We start from the raw sequence: 22,504 nt of genomic DNA, 5'->3' as shown, positions 1-22,504 counted from the left end.
CTATTTTATAGCCAATAGTCTCAATTTAATGCCGGATTTATTTTTCAATTATATTATAAGTTATTTTGTTAATAAAAAATATTTTAAAAATAATGATTGCATTAGTTATTTTTCATTTATATTATGATATTAATACTGTAGCAGACATTTATTGGTAATTTAATTATCAGTTATATCATTAATTTATAACAAATAGAGACAAATATTAACCAGTAATAATTTATTAAAAAGTTTAAATAAATATATAATATTAATTTATATATATATAATTTATACCTGTATGTAATACATAATAATACATATTTTGTTTTCAATACATATGTAAACAATACACATGTAAGTACAATATATAATGATTATATGATATTTATTCATTATTGTAATACAATTATAATAATGATTATATAATTGAAATTTATCTACAGTTCAACCCCTCTAAAATAGCACTATAATTACTAGTAGTTTTTTTTGAATAACAATAATCATAAAATATATTTTAACTATACTATACTGTTTATCTAACAGTTTATTTAATTTGATTTTTAAATTGCTAAACACATGTATAAAAAAAACGGAAAGAAAAAAAATGTTAAAAATACACAAATATAATGTATATAATAATATTATTGATAATAAAAATAAAATAATTAATATTAAAAAAAATGATAAATATTTTTCTGTGTTTAATATGATAACATAAAATTACAATTTTTAAAAGCAAATCAAAATCATGTGTGAAAACTTTTTTTAAGTTTAGTTTTATCAGTATTATTACTGTTGTCTTGTTTTTTATTTGTTGTAACGTTTAATTTCATTGAATTTGTATGAATAGAAATCATATATAATTGAATTGTATATTCATTTTTTTAAAAAATAGTGATATATCACTACTAATTAAATTTGAAAAAAACTATATATATATATAAATGAAAAAAAATTTGATGTGTTTTGTTGTTGTTGTCGATCAGCACCACAAACATGACTAACACACATCTGATTCCTCCCCCCTAAAAAATTAGGGGAAACAAAATACCCGAAAAAAAATTTATTCAAACAGACAACAGGTGCGCACCAGAGCCTCGGAGACCACGTATGGGTCGCAATTGGACGACGGGCGTCGGTCCTCGAAATAGCCGAAACCGTCGTCGGCCACCTGTCGCGGAATCCTAACGCTGGCGCCTCTGTTGGCCACACCGGCAGCAAAAGTGTTGATATTTGACGTCTCGTGACGACCAGTTAGCCGACGGGCATTGTCGACGCCGCCGCGCGGATCATATTTAGCGATGTGTTTGGCGTGATTTTTGCGCAGACACTCAATAGCCTTCTCGATCTCAGCCAAACCACCCTTTTCTCGCATGGCTTGTGTACTGAAGTTGGAGTGAGCGCCGGCACCGTTCCAGTCGCCAACAATCGGCTTCGGGTCGAATGTTACGCCAATATGGAAGTCTTCGGCCACTCTGTGCAATAGGAATCGGGCCATCCATAGGTCGTCACCAATAGTAACACCTTCACAGGGACCCACCTGAACACAATAAGAGGACAGACAGATAGAAACAATGTCTTAATAACAAAACATACATTTACTATCAATTTGAAGACATACCTGGAATTCCCATTGAGATGGCATTACTTCAGCATTTTCACCGGCAATGTTAATACCGGCATAAATACAGGCCCTATAATGAGCCTCAACCACATCGCGACCGAACACTCGGTTGGCGCCGACACCGCAATAATAGGGTCCCTGTGGTCCCGGAAAGCCACCAGTGGGCCAGCCCAACGGTTTGCTGCGGTCGTTGCCGTCCAACAGTGTGTACTCCTGTTCAATGCCGAACCACGGGTGCTGGTCCTGAACCATATCCATTACCAATTTGCAACTGTGTCGATGGTTAGAATCGGTCGGGTTCTTGTTGTATCTGATAGTTTCGCACATAACCAGTTTGTTGTCACCGCCGCGAAACGGATCGTTATACAACTGAACCGGTAATAGATAGACATCGGCATTGCTTCCTTCGGCCTGACCAGTGGACGAGCCGTCAAAGTTCCAGATGGGCAGCTCTTCGGCCTGTTTTGGCACAAACGATACGGTCTTTGTCTTAGCCCTGACGTGCTCTCCGGTGCCATCGATCCATACATACATTACTTGAACCTTGTCTTTGGGCTGATTGAGGGCCAGATATTTGCCCAGAATTGTTGCATTGGATACCAGCGATGTTGTCTGCATTGTTGATATTGTTGTTGTCTTTGATCTTTAATATGATTTCTTTATTTAAATGAATAAATGAATTTTAAAATATATATATATATTTAAAAAATGTCTGCTATTATAAAATTAATTAAATTTTTAATATGAATCTCAATATATAATGTTATATTTATTAGAGAGATAGTAATGAAACATTTGGTGTCAAAATCAATAGTAGTTTTATAATTTGGAAAATCGACAAAATTTATATCAATTGTTAGTCAAGGACTTCACAAAATGAAATGTTTAGATAAAAACTTAAAACAGGATTAGATTTGAGGGACAAACACATCATTAATGGCAAAACCGAGAATATACTGTAAAATAAATTATATATACAGTATTTATTTAATATAATTTAATATAATATAGTTATATAGAATATTAACTATAATTATTATTATTTATTAAATTCATCATTAAAAATGACAAACAATTTCAGTCACTCCTACTGTATATGTTTAGTAGTGACTTACCATACGATATAATAATAATAATAATGTTTTCAATAATAATTATATTTTGGTTTACTTTATTTGCAAATAATAGATTGAAAAAAAATATTGTTTTATGTATAAAATAATAATAATACTATATTTATTGAGAGATAGGAATCAATAATGAGAAAAAGGTTGTCATTATTATGTTTGTGTTCCCAATATAGCATTATTTATATTAAATTTTATTATTATTATTATTTTATTAGTACTTTTGTATGTTTTTGGATAACTTTATAATCGATTAATAGTAAAATAAAAAAAATGAAAAATCGACTTTTAATTGTATAATTGTGTAAATTTTTATTTTATATTTAAACAGCAAAAGTCATATGATAGGTGTTTTTCCTTAATTTTTATTATTTATTTCATTATCTTATAAACTTATCGACAAATAGTTTAAATAGATAAAAGTGAAATAATGTTTGGCTATTTGAATAAATTATGTTTCATTATTATTATTATTATTGCAATAATTAATTTAATAATATGTTTTCTACAGTAAGTGCAAATAATATAAATTTATAATATTTTTTTAAATATCATATCGTATTTTCATATTCATTCACATATTTTCATTTTAAAAATGTTTTAGCTAATAAGCTGATATCATTGTAAACATGATATACAAACAAATAAAAAAATTATAATAAATTAGATTTAATTAAAAATTAATGCACTGCTTATCAAATGATATATAAATAAATAATATAATAAATCAATTGTAAAACAAAAAAAAAATAAGTAGAAAGTCATATATAAACGCTGTCAAATAAATGCTGTTTATTAGTCATATTTTTAAATATTGAAAAAAATTTGGTATATTTCTAAACAAACTTAAATATATAAAACAGAAAATCATTTAATATTTATGATAAAATTGATGATAAGAAATAATATTATAAAATATTTTTATTAATAATTAACCAAACTTTCACTCTAAAAGTTGTTTTGATTGAAATTATTTTTATTATATATTTTTTGTGTGCAATAATTAACTAAATAATTACTCGCAAATATCTGAGAGTACTATAATTTTCGGAGATAATTATTTTGTTTGTTAAATAATTATATGTTAACTTATTGCAGTGATTTATATATATATATTTTAATGAATTTCGCAATTATAATAAGCCTTAAAAAAATAATTTGCTCAAAAAATTTTTCTAATTAATATCTATAAATATTTACCTAAGTTGTAAATTTTTATATAATAATTATAATTAATTTTATTTAATAATAACTATAAAAAAAATATTATAAAATTATTTTTCAAGTACTTTAATTAGTTTTTTTTTCAAATATGAAAATCAAATTCTAATCAGATATTAAACTAGACTTAAGTCTAGTTTTTTTTATTCAATAGTAGAAATTTTTCAAAAAAAATATCATAATATTCACATGTTTTATGAGTTCAATCGATTATTAGTTACATAATTGAAGGGTCTGTTCAATATATGTGAAATTTTACTGATAATTAAATACTTAATAAAAAAAATTATATGATAACTCAAAAAAATCATGAAATTATTAAATGACAATATAATTGCTTATTTTATCATATTCATTAGTTGTAGAAAAAAAATTAAACAAACAAAAAATTAACAATCAAAAAATAATTAGTAAAACATCCATTAACTATATTTTTAAAAAACGGGAATTTTTTTTATTATAAAAATAGATGTGTTATAAATATTTATTAGTAAATATTTTTTGTTTGAATAAAACAAACAAACTTTTTAACTAAATAAATTACATATTACTGTATTTAAAAAAAATCGTATCATATTTATACTGCAATTTAATTTGATTGATAACATTTGCTTAAATAAATTTCATAATTATTAAAAAATTAAATTAGAAGTATTTAATAGAAAACTTCAACACATCAAATGATATCAAATTTAATGCTTACGTATTTAAAATTAAAAAAAAATTGATAATTTTTTTTAAAAAATAAATGTAGTCAACAAGTCTTGCAACTCTTTATAGCCAAAGTGTGATTGAGTGAGTGAGAGAGAGAGAGAGAGAGAGAGAGAGAGAGAGAGAGAGAGAGAGAGAGAGAGAGAGAGAGAGAGAGAGAGAGAGACTATTCCCCAGAAAATTACATAAAAACAACATTTATTTTATTATTATTAAGGCTATGGAAACACTCGGTTATCATTGAAATTAAATGCCTGAACTAAAAGGGCAATCCTTTTCCTTGAAAACAGTTGTGTTTTATTTTGTGCAAAGAATTTATAATGAATTTTATGTAAAAAAAATTTTTTTTTAATAATATTAATAATTAATAATATTTGAATAATTTAAAACTTTTAAAAATATTAGATAGAAAAAGTATACTCTAAATTATAGTAATGTACAGAAAATAATATAAACTGACATTTATGACATTTTTTAAAAACTAATAAATTAATTGTATAATTATTAATTATTAGTAAAATTATTTAATAATTTATGTTTAAAAATTGTTACCATGTAGAAATCTCAAAATTCAATAATAAACAAAATTTTTTAAAGTCATTGAATAGTACAGATTAAGTTTATTTTAGATAATTAAACCGGTATTTTTACCGGTAATTTACCCTGGATAAATTTTTTTTATCTAGTCAACAACAAAATTAATAATAATACTAATAATAACAAAAAACTAAACCATATTTTCCTAATTAAATAAAATAAAACTATATAATAAATTATTTTTTTTAAAAATTGAATGATTGAAATAACAGATATAATGTTACGTAATATTACTGTAAATATATATTAGTGAGGAATCACACCATACACTACCTCTCTATTGATGGCTAGAGATGATAATTGTTTGAAAAGTGTATTTAAAATATTATATATATATATATTTTAGTGATATTTTTTACTACACAGTAGTACAAACTTATAGTAATATTTTTTTGTTGCTGTAAATTAAAATTAAACATTAATTTAAAAAATAAATGATTTAGTATTGATATTTCATGGCTAAAGTTCACCAGTACTGAGACATATGACAAAACTGTACAGTAGTTTAACAAAACATTTACTGACTCTTACAGTATGTTATAATAAATAATTCAATAATAATAATAATTTGAGTGAAATCCTTGACTATACGACAGCCGCGCTGGCGATCAATACATTTCCAGTGGTTGAAGAAAGTGCTGATGAAATGTAGGGATTTGTTGCTAAAACTGTCGCTTAATTTTCAGACACTAAATGCTTATATAAATTAATAATAGCTTTTATAATATAAATAATAACTAAAAGATATACATTGTATTTACAATTAATTAGTTTATAATTGTTTACCAGTTTAAATAAGATAGTACAACAACAAAAACAAATTCAGCTAGGTATGGTTAATTAAGGCACAAAATTGATTTAGTTAATTTATTGTTAAATATGTTAATGGAGGGTACCTCCTCAATAAAAATTGTTGAAAATAATTTTTTAAAAATAGTTAAAAATTAAGTTTAGTTGTTTTGTATTCAAAAATACTGTAGTTTTGTTAACTAAATGTTTTTTTATATAGTTAAAATGTATTGATATAATAAAACAATATCTATTTGATTATGGATAAGTTGTAATATATATTTTTTAGGAAATATTTTTGTAATAAAAATAAATAAAAGATTTTTATATAAAAAAACCTTACTTCTGAGAAACCATTCAAAATAAATTTAAATCAATATTTTTGTTTTAAATAAAATTTTCACGACTAATGTTTTATATTATTTTTTTTTGTTAACATTGGCAAAGACTTGGATGGTTTCGTTGTCATAGACTATATATATATTTTAAACTTAGTTTTATTTTTTAGTTCAATTGATCTGTTTATTGCATTTAGTTTATACTGTATTTGACATTTAAATTAATTTGTTTTTTTCTAATTTATTCGATTAAAATAATAAAAAATTTAAAGCATTATAAATAATTAATTTTTTATATTATAAATAATTGGCTAAACATCTAAATCCTAAAACTAATCTTATTAAATCTTTTTATATAACATATGATATTTTTAAAAAATTAGGACAAATAGTTAAAAGGCTTAAAATAATAATCCACAAGTAATTGAATAGATTTTATTCAAATTAATTATAAATTTAACTAAATTTCTATTAAATTATTTTGCATTTTATTTTTTTATTGCCATTTATACAGTATATTAAGTATATTTGAACTATATTTGAAATATTACTTTTGTTATAAAAAAAAATTAAACTTAAAAAAACTTTAATATAAATTTTAAACATATTTAGAAAATAAACAAGCAGATATTAAATAATTAATGTTCAAAATTGACATATGTTCAATATTGATAATAAATTTAGTTTATTTAAAAAAACCTTTTCTAAACTTTATTTATTATTATTATAATATATTTGATTTATAATAAATTTTTTATTTGAAAATTTCTTTAGTAACAATTAGCATAGCAACAAATCGACTAAAATATTGAATTAATGATATAATAATAATTATTATTATTTGTTATGCTTTATTCAAGTGTTTTCTAAAGTGTAATAAATTGCAAACAATATCGAAAAATAACAATTAAATTTTTATTTTATTTTCAAACAATATTATCAGTATATTGTTTTAATAAGTTTTATGTACTCAAAAAAATACTAAACAAATAGAAATATTTTAATAAATATAGTTTATTGTTACTTATGCTGATTAACATTTTTTAAATTGACTTTTAAAAACAATTAACTAAATAAAACTAAATAATTATAATAATATTGTAATATATGTTGTCTAAACTTTCTAATGATATATGACTGACATTGAAAATTCAATAAATATTTTGTCTAATTAAATGTACAGAAAAATATATACTATTATTATAATACTGTATAATGTAATACACTTCTAAAATATTATTTAGACAATTGATTATTATTATTATTATAATATATACAGTCTTAATTTATAGTTACTGTAAAAAACTTAGAAACCAAGTTTATATAACACATAGATTATATAAATAATTTAACGGTAAAGGTATTATAAATTACTGTAAATAAACAATTTTCAAATATAATATATTGCTATGACATATGAAATAACTAGTTTTTTTTGAATTAATTTAATAAAAGAAATAAATAAAATAAATATCAATAAAAAATTATATTCAGTCAATTAATTCCATGAGTTAACTAAAATAAATATAATAGTTATAATAATATTAATAACACAATTAGTTGGCCAATGAAACAAATGTAGTTATGTTTTCAATTTAATTATAATTTTTATTTTAACAAATAAAAAATAATAATTACTATAAAATGCTTGTTGTTAAGGAAATCTATTTTATTGTATTAATAGTAAACAATTTTATTTAATAGTTTGTATGTTTTATGTACCAGTAATATATTGACTTTTGTTATATTTGTATAAAAAAGCAATTTTTATAATATCACATTTATACAGTATATGATCTTGGTTAGTTATGGCAAATAACAAATTCAAATAAAATATATTTATATATATTTATTGTATTTTTCTGCTGAATTATTTAAATACAACTTAAAATTAACTTTTTTAAAATTTTATAGACATAGTTACATAGTTTAATTTAAACATCATTAGCTATTAAAAAAAATATAATAAGAAAAATTAAAATTATATTTTTATTAAAATTGCTAGAAATGTTTTTTTTATATAAAAACTAGTCTCAAATATTTAATGTAATTAATATTATTGTTTAGTTAATTTAAATTTTTTTATAGTCACTAAACATTATTTACTTATAATAAAGATTGAATTTTGATTAACAATTTCAAGTAAAATAAAAGTTATTTTTAAAATAATACAAATTTTATACATTGTTTTGATAAAACCTGTGTATGTTTGTATATATATGTATGCGAGTCATATGCAAATAAATCATATACTTGTGCCAAATGATTATATATTTTAAGGGTTATGCAAAATAAAAAAATGAAACTTTTTTTCAAGACTGTAGTGTAATTTGGCATAAAAATATTTTTTGTGTGTGAATTATTTTTTCGGTTATTTTAATTTTCATTTTACAGATATTTATCTACATATATATATAAAACTCATATTACTTATACACATATATTTTTTTATATATTCATAATTTATTTAAATATTTAGTTAATGGTTAGAAAAAAAGTCAGTCAGTCAGTGATGGGAGAGACGAATGAGTAAATTATAGACATAAAAAAAGAGTTAACTTTTTTAAATGAGTAGTAGTAGTGCTATTTGAGGGCCATTTAGTTTTATTGCATTCATTTATTTCAATTCAATAGATAATCTGTTTATATATAATATATATATATATATATATATATATATATATATATATATATATTATGTTATCTCATATATTCTCAGGTCTTTTAATGTATTAGTATATAATATATATATATATATCTAAGTAACCAAACATTTGAGGCATATAGTGATTGTTGTCATCAGAATATTGTATTGTATAATATAGTACAGGGATTGGTATGGATGTAAAGTATAAAAGAAAAGTATAATACATGTATTATTATTATTATATAAACCTGTATGTGCTGTATGTATGTATGTATAATAAATATACTGTATATGTATGTACTGTATGTATGTATATGTGTGCAGTTGTGAACAGTTTGGATGGAGAGCACGCACTCAGAGATGTGATGATCACTTGACAATCACGTGTAGAGCACTACTATAGTATAGTACTGTATATTATATACTGTTTAACTATTGGCGTCACTATTGGCCCTAAACTTTCTAACTCTCCTATTCTGTCATAAAATAAAGATATTGATGTCTTTTAGGCAACAAAACTATATACAACACAAATGTTTGATTTCATAGCGCAACCACTTTGGACTGGTATTGCACTCACGGGGTGTACAGACAACTACTAAACCAACTGCTGGTTCTGGCAAAAGGGCGTAACTCAGGTCAAAGAATATTGTCTGCAATTCATAGAATTGTTAGCTAATAATTGTACTGAGAATTTGCATTTGAATTGTAATTCAATAATTAATAAAAAAAAATTATGATATAAGATAATTTAGTAAATTGTATTTATTGCACACAAAATTATCATGAAATCCAAATTAAATGTCTCTCTTTTTATTTTTTTTAATCAATATTTATATTTATTGCATTGCTTATAATCACACAATGTATTGAGTGATATACTGTATAATATACAGTGTATATCATATACCCTTTTGGCAGACATAGACTTTATATATATATGGCAAAGAACTCTTATGGTTTCATAATCAACGTTATTAAGAAAGAAAGAAAGAGAGAGAGAGAGAGAGAGAGAGAAAGAGAGAGACTGATCATTGGTTTTGTGGTTTTATATATTATATTTATTTTCTATATATAAAAACTTTAAGTGTCTGTATTTGAACAGATATTTGAAATACAATATTATTTAATATACAATATTGTATATATTATTTTATTTTGCAATCTAATTGTAAATATTTGATTTGAAATTTACGACAATTACATATTGAATATAATTATTTATATTACTAAAAATGAATATTTGTATAGAATTTTTTGTTTTTGATTGATTTATTTTATTAAATTTGCATTTTTTTATTTATTAGAAATTTTTTATTAGATAATACAGAAATAGTAAATACATTTTTTAAAAATTCATGTTATTTACAGCTTAAATAATTATTTCAAAAATAAAATGTTAATAATGTAAATGTATTGGTAAATGACTATTAAAATTTTTCAAAAAATAAAATAAAAATAAAATAACCATTATCATCATTATTAGTAGTATTATAATTTTATAATAAATTATGTGTACAAAATTAATGTTAATTTTCAAGAATTTTAGTCATAAATAATTTATTTTTTTTTATGTGTATCAAATAATTGGATCAACTATTTTGAATTTTTTCAATATAAGATACAAAAATTTGCAAAACAAAATATTTTGAATAATAATAAACTAAAAATAACAAATATGTGAGACCTCGACATATAACAGCTGATAATAATAATAATATAACATTTAGATTCATACATATATTATACAATCAATTGCTTTATTGTTAATGAGTTTATTTAACATAAGTACTCATAATAATAATAATATTAATAATACACACAAAGTTTTCATTTAGTTTTTTAAACGTCAGGCTTATACAGTGTGAACATTGAATATTAATATATAGAGTATATATTATAATACAGTAATAATAAAATACTAATAACATAGAATAATTTTTTTAGTAAAATAATATAAGTATACTTACATTTTATTTAAATGATAAATTTCATTAATAATAATAATTAGAAAAAACTTAATAATAATTGCATTAAAACTGCAATAATTTTGATATCTATTTTGGAAAAAATATCTATTGTCTAAATAGTTGGTACAAAATTTTTTTCATATATATAAACAATTGGTTTTAAACTCTGGCTCTCTTTTCTCTGTTTCACTGTTTCTTTATTGAAGTCAATATATAAATGGTTGACAGCATATAATATAAGAGCCAAATGGTATATATATATATAATATTCATGTAATATACAAGTGTATAGTCATATAATCATATGAGAGATGCTAACGGAGTGAGGGATTCGCCGCAATAGTGAACTAACAGCCCTTAAAGAATCGGTATTTATTATAATACATATACTGAGTGAATGAGACTACCAGTGCCTCAAACAATTAACAATGAAAACTGGTGTCTGACTGTTTTGAAACAAAATATCATAGTATTTTCCACCCAAAAACAAAATATATGTATATAAATCAAAACGATAACAATAATGTTTTAGTAAACTTAAAAATAAGGTTTTAAGTAACATTAATATAACACTGACATTATTATTATTATTACATCTAAGCAATAAACATGTTTTAGAAATTATTATAAAATATAATGTAAATTACTTTTGAAAGTTTAAAAATTTTTGTGAAATCATTAAACATGTATATAATCATGTACTGTACTATGAAATTGTGTTTACGTGTATAGGAAATAAATAGGAAAACTAAATAATCATAATATTGACACAGTTTTTACAATATTTTTTATAGTTTAGTATTATTAGTAATATTACTGTATTAAAACAAAATTAATAATAGTGATAATCAGATACAATATGTTATTATAATTAAATAGTATTTTTTCATTTAAATAGGTTGTCCTATCCCTTTCATAATTATATAGTAATGTTTTTAAAAATTAACAAAAACAGATACAATATATTTATTATATACAATATACAATTTATTATTGATAGCTATTAATGATTTTAGCTAATGTTAAAAATGTTGATAAAACGATAAAATAATATTTTTTTAAAAAAAGCTCAATAATGCCAATAAATTTATACATAAATTTATACATAAATTTATACATAAATTTATACATAAATTTATTAAATGTTTTATTTTTTAATATTAAAACATGTTTAAATGATTAAAAATACAAAAAAAATATTTTTTTTAATATATTGTTTGTCAAATAAATATTTTAATTATTTATCATAATGTAAATGTGTGTTATGTTTCAAAAAACATGCATTTTAATCATATGCTCAATTGATGACTAATAATTGTTTTGATAGGATTAAATACTGTACTATATTTTTATATTATAATAAACATATTTATTTTTAAAAATTTTTGTCATATACTGTGTTAAAAATTTTTAGATATTTAAAAAAATATAAATTTTAAAATATTTTTTAGTGATAATTTTAGTTAGATTTACATTTATAAATATAATAAATAAATTGTATGTACATATTGAGTGCTAATTTTATACATTTATAGTTGAAAATCTCTATTACCTATTATCTGAAAATTACTACATTTAAAAATTAAATAATATTTTAGATATACAATATTTTTAAAAATATTTATTTAAATTTGAAACTACAAACTCGTAATTTTATATAAAATCTATTATCATATTTAATTTAGCTAGGTTAGATATATATATATATATATAATTATTAATTATGTAAATACAATTTTTATTTAATATTTAATTATTTAATTATTTATAAATATTAATATTTATTTATTATATTCATATTTTATTATTCTTAACGCACCTAAAAATCCTTGAAATTCTTCTTTTTAAAAAATAAATGTTATTTTTAATTATATGCTTTTATTTCAATGAAAAAAATAAGTGAAACCAACTAAAATTTAATACAATAGCTAATAGAGAACCCAAATATTTCAAACAATGTTTAATGGTTTTCAATTTTTTCTTTATTATTATTAAATTTTTAACTATAATAATAAACATAGATTTTTATCAATTTTTTTTGTAAATGACATGTTTATTATTTTTATTTCAATAATTTTTTCAAGTTCAATTTTTTAGGTTTTTTATTCAAATGTGATGGATGTCATTGAATGCCATTATTATTAATTTGTATGGCATTTGTATTTATTATTATTATGTCATAATTATTAATGATTTTTATTGAGATTAGATAAATTGTGAGATAATTATTTATAATCTACTAGTTCTATGATTTTCTTTATCACTATTTACAGTAGTATAAAATAAATTAATTTTTAAAAATTATATCAATTATTTTTATATTATGTTATATTATAGATCGTCTCAAACAAAAATTATTTTTTAAAATAATAATGGGCTCTGACATAACGTTAAATAAATTCATATTAAATATTTAAAAAAAAAAAACTTAACTAACATACTTGATATTTTTAATATATTTAATAAATATAAAAAACTAATATTATTAACAATTAAATTTAAATACAAGAAAAAAATAATAGTCTAATAATTATTAATTAATTAACTAATTAAAAAATATCATATAAAGCAAAAACTAGACGGAAATGTGTGAATCATTTGTCGTAACCAAGAGATCAGTAATTTTTATTACATTAAGAATTACATTAATTATAAATAAATACAAATACAATATAACAAACATTCATATAATGTAATTGCTTAGTAAAATATAAAACATTTTATTTAGTTATTAATAATTTTTTTTATTTCAATTAAAGTTGTGGTCAAATAACTCCTGACTAAAAATTTAAGACTGTTTTAAAAACATTATTATTAACAATAATTTGTAGTATTTTAAAAAATAATAATAATTTCATAATAACACCGATAGCCAGCAATGGTCCGCAGTATCCATAGGAGTACTCACAGTCTGAGCCACTACTCGGCCAGTTTGAGCCGATACGCGCCCCGTAGTACTGAATTTAATGTCATTAAGTATACATTGTTGGTGTTTATGATACTCCAACTATTCAACAGCATCTGGATCTGTATATTCATTACTAGCCAGTCGTGGTGGGAGCTGAACGCCGCCCGCGATGATCTCGAAAAGATATCAGCGGTCAACACGTGGTATATAGTTTCGCTAACCTTTGTCATACTAGCCGACTGTGTCGACCTGTTTCTGATGTTCGGTATTTGGATGGACCGCCGGGACTGGACTATAGCCACCTGTCTATTGTCTCTATTGTTCGCCATCTACGGTATATCCAGTGTCTATACCAGAGGCAGTATTACCTGTTTTGTTATACCGTTTGTCATATTTACGTTGTCGGCAATGTTTCTTTGGATGATCAGAAACGAACAGGAGATGTACGACGTGTCCACTCCCGGTAGCGGCTACAGGACGGCCACCACTGCCATCAAAACGGGATATTAGTGCCAGTACTTCATATATGATTTGCTATTTATCAATTTATTATATATATATAATATCAAATAATTACTTAAATACTACATATATATATAATTTACATTAATTTTCTATAAATATTTATTGTCATAATAATACTGTCATGAATTATAAGCTATATAATTAATTTGTTATTTATATTTTTTCAAAAAAAAAAACATAATACATTAATTAATTTCAACTAATTGGTATTAATTAGCTATAATTATTTACCCTAATAATTAAAATAATGTATAATGATTATATTTCTCATATTATATTGTATGTAGCACTGGTATATACAATGTACAGATATATTATACAGTAGTATTAAACTTAATTTTATGTTTATTTATTTTTTTATTGAAAAATGTTTGATACAATAAATTATAACTATGCAAATTAATTATACAATATTATTATTATTATTATTATTATTATTATCAAAAAATAAAATAAAAAAATAAAATTATAATTATCAAAATTTATGACATAAAATCTTCAGTCAGTAAAACACTATCATCTCTGGTTTGCTGTAGTTTAAGCCAAAGTAAATATGAAAATAAAAAATTAAATACAATCATCAATATGTTGATTACGATGACAACTGATGGCGGATGAAGTAATTGGGCGAATGTCAGTATAAATGTCAGCATTTGGACCACCGATGACATCATTGACAGTGTGTAGTGATGGACCAGTGCTGCGATCAGACCGATGATGGCCATCACTGCCGACAGTATTGTCAATACAAGAAACACTGTCTGAATTTGATTGCAATCCATATGATTGATACGACAATTATTTTTGTCCATTGATGTCAACAACGAGCTATCAATTGTCCAGTAAATTGTAATCAAATAAATACAACAAAGTATAATGAATAGATTTTTGCAAATTAAAAACATTATATAGTCAAACATATTTGAGTTTTTTAATTGTTAGTTACAATTATAATAAAATAAAATTATAATATAGATATACTTTATATTAAAAAAAATTAGTATTATTATTTTAAAAATATTTTTGTGTGTGTTTGTCAAAAGTTGATAAAATTAATACTATAAATGAAAAAAAATATCTGCATATTCTATAAATATGTTAAAAATTCAATAGTAGTTAATGACTAAATTGATCACGCTAAATTTACTATTAAAAAATAATAATTTGATTATATCTATAGATAAAAGATATTTTCTTTGATATTATATGAATAAAAAAAATTATGTTAAAAAATAGAGTTTTCTTAGTAATGACTTTTTTATTTATTTTGTAAAAAATATTTAATGTCACAGTTTAGTGATTAATAATGTTTTTAGCTATATACAAGTTATTTTTTAAGTAACCAAACAATATAATATTTTAAATAACATTTTACAATAATATATTTATCCAATGAAAATATGATTGTAATGAAATAATACATATAAAGTTACAAAAAAAATTTAAGTTAATACTAAATAATAAAATAAAAAATAGTAATAAACTTAATTAATTAAATTTATATTAATTAAATTTTGAATAATTATTTTTTTAAATGTTTGTTAATTTTAGTATAATAATTATTGTGCAATACAGTACAAGGTATAATTTATTAAACTGTATCAATATTAAGATAAATGTGCCACCTATTGACATAAATCTGATTAAACAATTAAAACTATTTTAATTATGAAATAAACTGCATAATTAAATCATTGATGATTAATACAGTATATTATCATAACATTAGTAATTGATAAAAGTAATAGTTTTTAATACATATATATGTATTAAGTAATACTCAATTTAAGGCACAAATTGGTTTTTGCCGTGCATTTAGCCAATTTAAAGTTCAATGTTTGTCACATTTGATATATTATTTAAAAAAAAAATATTAGCAAGTTAAAATTAGAAGAAAACAAAAATATTCAAAATTAATTGAAATATTGAAAAATGCAACAAAAAAAATATATATATTAAATTACACACAAACACACAAAACAATATAGACATGAAATTAAGGTTTTGATGGATCAGATGATGGCGATGAATATCGGACGGGTTGTGTGGCTTCCGTACGGATCTTATGGGTAAACAGAAAGGCCAGTAGTGCGACACTGAGTGCCACAACCCATGAGGAATAGCTGCCGCGGATGTAGTCACTGACCGCACAAAATACAGCGTAAGCCATAACTACGACACCGTATATCAATGTTATCCTATAGTTTTCCTTATATGCACCGTAAATGCCGACCAAATTGGCCAAATCGATGACCACCAGTACGGCAATAATAAAACCTTTCCATATTTTGGATGCCTGTCCATAGTCGCCGGTACCGTAGTGGCCGTCGTCGTTGGGCAGTTCGTGATTGGCCCGACGGACAACCATTTCGACATAAATGCCGACCCATATAGAGCTCAGGATGTTTAATATGGCAAACGATATTAATATCCACTTAATTATATTAAATTGTAAACTACGATAGGATGTAGTGTAAGTCAATGGACGACTCATTTTTTCAAATTTTTTTTTATATAAATATTATAAATAGTAATAAACTATTAATATATTAATAATTTTTTTAATTATTATTTTCTCAAAATTACTTTATAATTATATGTAGTATTCATAATGTATTTCAATAAATTACTAATAATTATAAATAATAATAATAATAGTAATTATTATTTTTTTTGCTATAATATCGCTTTTGTTAAAAAGCAAAAGTTTAAGTCTCGCCTAATGTATGATAATATAATAATATCGCATATAAGGTATTACTAACCAAAAATAGCATTGATTGTTGCTTTGGGGACAGTTGTCTTTTATCAGATTTTATTTATTGTATTTGGGCGACAATTTCTATGCTATTTTACTAATGTTCAACATTATTATAATATCACAATATATAAATCAAAAACAAATATTGATTTTGTTGCATAAAAATAACTAAAATTTTTTTTATAGATGAAACTAAAACCGTTAATAAAATTTAAGTTTAATTAACTCAAATAAAATGTTGTTTTAGACATTACAAAAATAATAGACTGAAAAATATACAATATATTAACTTTGAAAAATGACTGTATATGATGTTTATTAAGTATTAATTATTAAAATATTTTATAAATATATAAATAATTTTTAAAATTTGTTATAAATTAGATGTTATATTATATTCAATATATATATAAAAAATAAAACAAAAAATAAATGCCTAAATAAAGGCTAAATAATAAATACAGAAAATATTATATATATTATCATTCTATATATATATTTAAATACTAATAAAAAATAAATATCAATCATTAATAGGTGACGAATAGATGGTCGGATGGATGACTTCGACTCGGATTTTATGTCCAAACAAAAAGGCAATAATACCGGTGCTGAACGACACAACCCATGCAGATATACTGCGCCTCATATATTCGGTAATACAGCTAAAGATGGCATAGACGAGCATCAGTACACCGAAGACCATTGTCAGACAGTAATGTTCACGAAGGACACCAAAAATACCCAACAAACAGACCAAATCCGATATGACTAACACCGTAATGACCACACCTTTCCAGACATCGGCTTTATGTTTGAAATCTTTGTCATCAAATCGCGGCGAATCCCAGTTATACCACTGTCTGTCGTCAATACTCTTGACCCGTCGGTAATGATTTTCCATATAAATTCCAACCCATATCGAGCTCAATATGTTTAGCACAATCATAGCAATGAGGAACCACTTGATTATCAGATAACTGGTCGACCTATAGGTTCCGGTTAGGTCGCTGTCTTGTCGGCGAAGTTGGCCAACCATTTGAACACAGAAACACCAGTTTTAATGCAACTATTAATTGTTGGCTATTAAAAATGTAGACATTTATGTCAAAAAATATTAAAAGTTATTATTATTATTATTATTATATGACTATTATATATTAAAAGTATAAATATTTTTGTGATACCCCTAATTGAATGCAACAATTGCTGGCAAATATTGTCATTTCATTTTATTTTTTTATTTTTATGATAATAACCATTGGATACAGTGATTACCTGTTGATTTTGTTTCACTGTTGACTTACAATGCGATTAAATAATTGAATTTATTTTTATCATTATTATTATCTGAATATTATGATTCATAACGACTATAATATTATTAAAATTTTTATTTTATTAAATAATAATAGTAATACAGTATTTTTTATATAAGTTATAGACATTTATTTAAGTAGAAAATATATTTTAGATATAAGTTAAATCACAATCTGTAATACAGTAGTTAATGTATTAATCTTTTGATTGTTTTGTTGAAATGAAATGAAAAAATAACATTAGTTTAACTTAGTATTAAAATTAAGTATTAAAATTATTATTTAATTTATTTATTTATACAAAAAAAGTAAGCAATAAAACATTTTTTTAGTTTGATGTGCCCGATAATAAAAATATCATTGTATGCATTGTATATTCACAATATATATGATAAATACAACAATAGGTGTGTTTAAATAATATTTGTTTAACTGATAATCAATTAATTCAAACGTCAATTTATTTGTAAATTTAGAAATATATTTTTATAATATCTATATTAAATCACATTTACATTTAAAACTTTTTTATCAATATAAATCTCAAAATATAAAGTACTAGAAAAATATTTTATTTATTTTTACAATTTTATTGTTTTAAATTACATATAACTTTACCATTAATAATGTAGATATAAAATAGTTATAAAATATAGTGTATACTACTTAAAAATTAGCTGCATTTAATTGATAATTTTATATTTTTTCATATACTGTATATACTGTATATATATATATATACAATATATTTATATAATTATATACATTTACAATTGTTTGTTTAACTGCATGATAACTACTGAGACAATAAATATTTTTAATAAATATATTTTATCAGGTGCATTATGATTAACTGTAGTATTTTTTACATTTTATTTGTATCATATACTGTATACTGTAAATGTATAACAAATCAATTAATTATTTATCTATGATGATATTTCTATTGTGTTAGGTTAAAAAATATAATAATTTTGGTAATATATACACTTATTTGTTAGTTTAAATAGTTTACTATTACACAAAAAAAACAATTTGTTTAGTCATAAGTTAATAATAAATAAATATTAATATACCGATAAAAGTACAATGTAAGTATCTAGGTTACTTATTATATATATTACGTTATAAATATACATATTGTATATGTTATTATTAAAATAGTAAATTGCTAAATAAATTTAAAGTATTTTTAAAGTATTTTTAAATATTATTTTAATTAATTAGTTAATTAATGTTAATATAAAAAAGTTTACGAAGATTAGTAAAAAATATTTTTGTTATTGATGTTTATTTTATTAATTGCATAATTGATACAATTAATTGTATTATTATATATTTATAAAATACTTTATAATGAAGTAATCTATGAATATTTTAAATTTAGATAATTATAACTTATTAATAGCATTAAATATTTATTTAATATTATAATAGTAATAACTAATATTAATTGTTATATTTTTTTAAATAAACATTTTTACAATTAAATTAACATATTTATAGTAATAAAGTATATAATTTATCTTAAATATAAATTAGTTTTTAAATATAATAATAATAATTTAGTTATTATAATAGTAAGACAGAAAACAATGTTTTCACTGAATCGCTTCACACATACTGTTGCCGTTGTCAATGATGGTCAAGACATTTGTAACACAATTGGATCAAATGAAACAATAAATCTCTGCAAAAATCTAATGTCCGACAAAAGAGATTCACTTGAACGGTTTGGGGACGACTTGTGCGAACTGATCCTATCGTATCTGCCATTGTATGATAAATTCCGTTTTGAATGTCTGTGCCGTCAGTTCCAGACAGTGATCTACAATAAGGTTAGAGTACTCATCATTAATGGCGAACTTTTGGACAAATTTTTTTACGGTAAACAACAGTTGTCCGGCTTTTACGTCGTCGACACTCAAATCAGTCCACTCGAGACGCTGCTCAAGAAGTGCCAGTATATCAAATATATTGAGATACACTATCGGATTGAACGGTTCGACCAATTGATGGCCACTATTATCAACCGGTGCCCGAACTTGAAGGCCATTGAGTGCAGCTTTCAGACAATGAGCGCCCAAATGCGGGATCAATTCTTTCAGCGATTTGGCCATCGATTGCATTACTTTGAATGCGATACTATTGACCGAAAATATTTGAAACAATGCGAAAACTTAGCCGCCATTAACATCCGATCATTGGAGGACATGTCAGTACTGTTTGATGAAAACGATGAATTGATTGTCAAGAAAATGAAACGATTTTCAATGAAATACTGTAATAACGATTCCATGCGTTTGAAAGTATTGATTGAAACCAATCTCTTGACAATCACTTCAATTGCTTTGAATATCAACAAAAACTGTACAAAAATGTCGTTGAATGCCATGAAATGTCATTTACTAAAGTTATCTCAATTAAGACGATTGAAGTTAAGACACATTAATAAGTTGGATACCGATTGGCTCATACCGTTTGTGGAACAGTTGGGCCAACACTGTCGACAACTGATACGACTGACCCTAAGTGCCGATAATGTGGACACCAATCAAAAGTTGTGTCTGTTTCGGGCGTTCAGTCATTTGAAACAATTAAAATGTCTGAATATATGCTTATATAATAATATGAATACAGTCGGCGATCACTATCTCGATGTAAACTGTCGGACACTTAAGGCGTGCCGACATTTGACTAATCTATACATTAATTTCGGAAACAAATGTAAAATCGGAGACCAATTCTTTGTCGACATTGACAAACATCTGCCACGACTTATGCGTCTGAGAGTTACCGATACAGATATTACCGATGCGGCCATCAGTTCGTTGTCACGGATGAAGTCAATCGAAAAGATTTCTCTATCGGTAGTCGACTCGTCAAACATATCGCCGCAATCCGTGCAAAACATTTACAATATGTGTCCAAAAATAATTAATGTGTCGATTGAAGAGTTAGTTTATGATGATTAAGATATTTTATTTTTATTTTAATAAACTTTATGTTAAATATGTTTAGAAAATATTTAACTATATATTAATACTATTGTCTGTTTACTGATCCATGGAGTCTTTGTAACTGTATTGTGCTTGAAGTCAACCCTAACTACCTGTGCTCTAAAGGCCAGTTGTATTGCGTCCACAAACACTTGTTTAACTACTTCACTATCATTACGTACGACAAGATTTGCAACATTTAACTGGTGTTTCAAATCTCTATCATAACAATTGTCTTCTTGTGTTTCATTCAAATAGTTTTTATATGAAATGCCTTAATAAGTGAATTCAATTAAATATAATGATATTATTTTATATATTTTATAGTCTATTAGTAAATAAATTTTAGTTTTATTTTCATACAATTCATTAATATTTTTAAATCAATTATTAATAATTTGATCACTAATTACTTTATTTGTCTGTTTGTTTTGAAATCATAGAAAAATCTTTAAATCATCGATTGTTTTATGGTTTGCGCCGTTCATTAGTATAGCTATCAATAAAAGTTTATATTTAAAAAAATAAAATAATTGCTATTTTATTTAAGATATTTATTATATATTATAAAATATTTTTGTTTTAACTTACAATTGATATCTGTTTCAGCATTAATACAAGTGTATTCATTCAGGGCTTATACAGTATATTGCATAAAATCTCGGCTATTTACTACTACCACTAAAAGTGGTATAACTTTAAATATAAAAAATATAGAAAGGGGTGATATATATCATTGGAAAGGTTTTTAAATACACTTTCCAATGATAATAAACACACCATTCCTAATAGTGAGCGCGACTATTGAAAGTCCGCTTGAAAACATGCCAACCGAAAAAAATAGGGATAGTGTATGTGCTCTACACATAAATCACTGCTATTGCCCCCACCATCGCTAAAATACCCGAAATTATTTACCCGAATGGCGGACTTACAGTTAAATTTTTTTAATTAATTATACAAATTATAAATTATCAGTTTTTTGT

The 22,504-nt window shown here is 23.2% G+C and overlaps 3 protein-coding genes across 3 annotated transcripts; 1 reads left to right on the top strand and 2 right to left on the bottom strand.

Annotated features, from left to right (window-relative positions):
* Positions 1 to 653: 653 nt before the first annotated feature.
* LOC128964251 (glutamine synthetase-like) lies at positions 654 to 2,446 on the bottom strand. The gene is made up of 2 exons (XM_054310824.1): positions 1,604 to 2,446; positions 654 to 1,522 (listed from the first exon to the last, which is right to left on the bottom strand). Exons 1-2 carry the CDS (start codon positions 2,222 to 2,224, stop codon positions 1,046 to 1,048), a joined length of 1,098 nt encoding a protein of 365 aa, XP_054166799.1. The 5' UTR covers positions 2,225 to 2,446; the 3' UTR covers positions 654 to 1,045.
* An 11,361-nt stretch (positions 2,447 to 13,807) lies between these two features.
* LOC128964394 (uncharacterized) lies at positions 13,808 to 14,424 on the top strand. The gene has a single exon (XM_054310984.1). The coding sequence runs from the start codon at positions 13,885 to 13,887 to the stop codon at positions 14,422 to 14,424; it is 540 nt and encodes a 179-aa protein (XP_054166959.1). The 5' UTR covers positions 13,808 to 13,884.
* Positions 14,425 to 16,387: 1,963 nt separating this feature from the next.
* Positions 16,388 to 16,933, bottom strand: LOC128964393 (uncharacterized). Its single transcript, XM_054310983.1, has one exon. The coding sequence runs from the start codon at positions 16,931 to 16,933 to the stop codon at positions 16,436 to 16,438; it is 498 nt and encodes a 165-aa protein (XP_054166958.1). The 3' UTR covers positions 16,388 to 16,435.
* Between the last annotated feature and the right edge of the window lie 5,571 nt (positions 16,934 to 22,504).

Source organism: Oppia nitens, unplaced genomic scaffold, assembly GCF_028296485.1.
Source record: "Oppia nitens isolate AA-2021 unplaced genomic scaffold, nextdenovo-longstitch-racon4-pilon3 scaffold8_pilon_pilon_pilon, whole genome shotgun sequence".
Taxonomy (NCBI): Eukaryota; Metazoa; Arthropoda; class Arachnida; order Sarcoptiformes; family Oppiidae; genus Oppia; species Oppia nitens.
Note: the sequence above shows the minus strand (reverse complement) of the source record. Positions and strands in the feature narration are given on the sequence as shown.